Genomic DNA, 2,395 nt, shown 5'->3' on the forward strand with positions numbered 1-2,395 from the left:
AATAAAGGTTCGCTTGATTATTCTGTGCAAGAGGTCTCAAAGTAGGTACTTAAGATAGTTTTTTCTTTTAAAAGCCTAATTTTTGAAACTTTACCTAAATATGGATTGCTCTCCTTAGAAGGTAAATTTGTATTGTCAAGCACAAAGTGGGAATATGTCTTTAAGCACTAGAATTGCTTTGTAAATCTTGTTGTAAGCACTCAAGTCTAACAAGTCTTTAAAGCATGTTGCCCTTATTACCATTTGCCCCTGTGCGAACAACACAAATTTAGACTTGCATATTCAGGTAATGTGCCTTTCACATATTTTTTAAATTTGTCAATTGTATATGTACTCCAATGGAGCATTATCATGTTGATTTACTAGTTTGGCTCCTCTCATTTAAGGGTTTTATTCTTTCAATGAAAGTAATGCTCAAATATCTTTGTAAGATCTAATGTGAAAACAGCAAAAAACTAGTTGTTTTATAATTGCTATAGTCACTATTTGTACACACTGTTCACCTCATTTTTCTTTTAGGAAAGTTATTAGATATAAATATAGTTGCATGTGCCTATTGACAAATGCTCTATTTGAAGTGATATAATTTCAGCATATATTCCAAGCTGCCTCAAACTCATGCTTGTTGAATGTGTAATGTTGTATGAAGTCATATGAAGTTGTCATATATATCATGGAAGCCTTACTAAGTCCTCTATGTTGTTCTAATCTGGCGTGTTCTGGTAAGATGAGGAGGTTGAGAGCTGAGACTATTGTTTCTTCCTGTAATTTAGAGTGTTAAGTAACGTTGGCAACGTAGAACATTAGTTAGCATGTTAATTTTTTATATGAAGGCATGTCTGGAGACGTCCCCCTGGGAGGTTTGGCTATTCATTGAAGCAAACATTTTATTTGAGTATATTGGCGTGTCCATAACTTATCAATTATAAGTTAATTAAAACTTAGAGTATTTTGAACCATACAGGATTAGCTTTGGCAGAACAGGAGTTCTTTGTTGATTTTCAGTTGATGGACATGCAAGAGTCAATGCGGCAAGATACCTTGACACCATTTGTTGAGGAAACCATTTTACAAGTTAACAAATGGGGATTTAGCATTGCAGATTTACAAGGAAAAAACAGATGAAGGGAATCGAATCATGGTTTCATTCACTGTTTAATGAAGTCCAAGAAAAGTGGGAGGGATTTCTTGGACCAATACATATTTGGCAGGTATTTCTTGATATAGCAAAAGCTTGTTTTAAATGGAACCTTTGTTCTTTGCTTTTCTTTGTAGCTGCCTCGAATGTATGTTCAAATTTAATTTTGTTGAGATAGCTTTTTCAGTAGTGATATGAAGTATGACATACATTTGGCATGATGTAATTTTGACAGGGCATGGATGACCGGATCGTACCCTACCCCTTAAATGATTATGCAAAACGTATGGTACCTGGTGCCATTCTTCATAAGCTGATTGGTGAAGGTCATTTTTCATATTTTTATTTTTGTGATGAATGCCATAGAGAAATATTTATTACGCTCTTTGGAATTCCGAGAGGCACATTGTCCATTGATCCTGATCCAAAGACAGCCCATGGTTCAGAGTCAGTTGAAGACGGAGAGTTGTAAAAAGAGGACTAAATAACGTGAAAAAAAAAAAATTTCTAAATGGGAATTCTGTTTAAGTTATAAGTTCCCAATGGATTTTGGGAATGGAATTCTGTGCAGCAAAGTGACTGGGTCTAGGAAGAAAAGCTGTAGCTATGTGGAAAAACTATACTTGTAAATTGAGGGAGCATTCCTCTGTTGGGAAATTGAACCATAGCTTCGGAATAGGATATGCATGTTGTGCATATTTTATCATTCAAGTTGAAAGGATTACCAATATGTGGGCCTGAGCTAAGCTTGTGGAAAGGCTTCAAGAAGTTGGAGGTTGAAAACGGAGAATGAATTGCATAAAAATGGCGTTTCCACATTTCTCTATGGCCATTTCTTGTAACAGTTATGGCAAATGGAATCTGAAACTCTGTATTCATATTCTTCACTTGAGCAATAAAATTTTCAGTTACCAAAATTGCAAGGAAATGCATCACAAATACAGGCCCCATTTATTTTTAATTTCTAGAGTAATGGGTAGCATTTCTTTATCGTAAAAATCTGTACGGTATGCCCATAAATTCCAATATTTTTGAAGAATTCAAGGAGAATGCTGCAGTTTGTATATTTGGGTTGGTGCAAGAGATTCTTTTCTTGTGCTAAGAATGTCCCTTGGTACAATATATTTAGTGCACTCACTGTATATCCATTCAGCAGTCTCAGACATGTCTGAGATTAATGGGCTGTCTCATGAAGCCTGACGAAATTCAGATTATTTTGTTTTAAATTCTTTAAGTTACTTTAGAATAAGATGTTAG

The 2,395-nt window shown here is 34.9% G+C and overlaps 1 protein-coding gene across 1 annotated transcript; it reads left to right on the forward strand.

Annotated features, from left to right (window-relative positions):
• Window positions 1-1,114: 1,114 nt before the first annotated feature.
• LOC131033775 (uncharacterized) lies at window positions 1,115-2,162 on the forward strand. The gene is made up of 2 exons (XM_057965066.2): window positions 1,115-1,211; window positions 1,374-2,162. The coding sequence occupies exons 1-2, from the start codon at window positions 1,122-1,124 to the stop codon at window positions 1,608-1,610; spliced, it is 327 nt and encodes a 108-aa protein (XP_057821049.2). The 5' UTR covers window positions 1,115-1,121; the 3' UTR covers window positions 1,611-2,162.
• Window positions 2,163-2,395: the final 233 nt, after the last annotated feature.

Source organism: Cryptomeria japonica, chromosome 3, assembly GCF_030272615.1.
Source record: "Cryptomeria japonica chromosome 3, Sugi_1.0, whole genome shotgun sequence".
Lineage (NCBI taxonomy): Eukaryota > Viridiplantae > Streptophyta > Pinopsida > Cupressales > Cupressaceae > Cryptomeria > Cryptomeria japonica.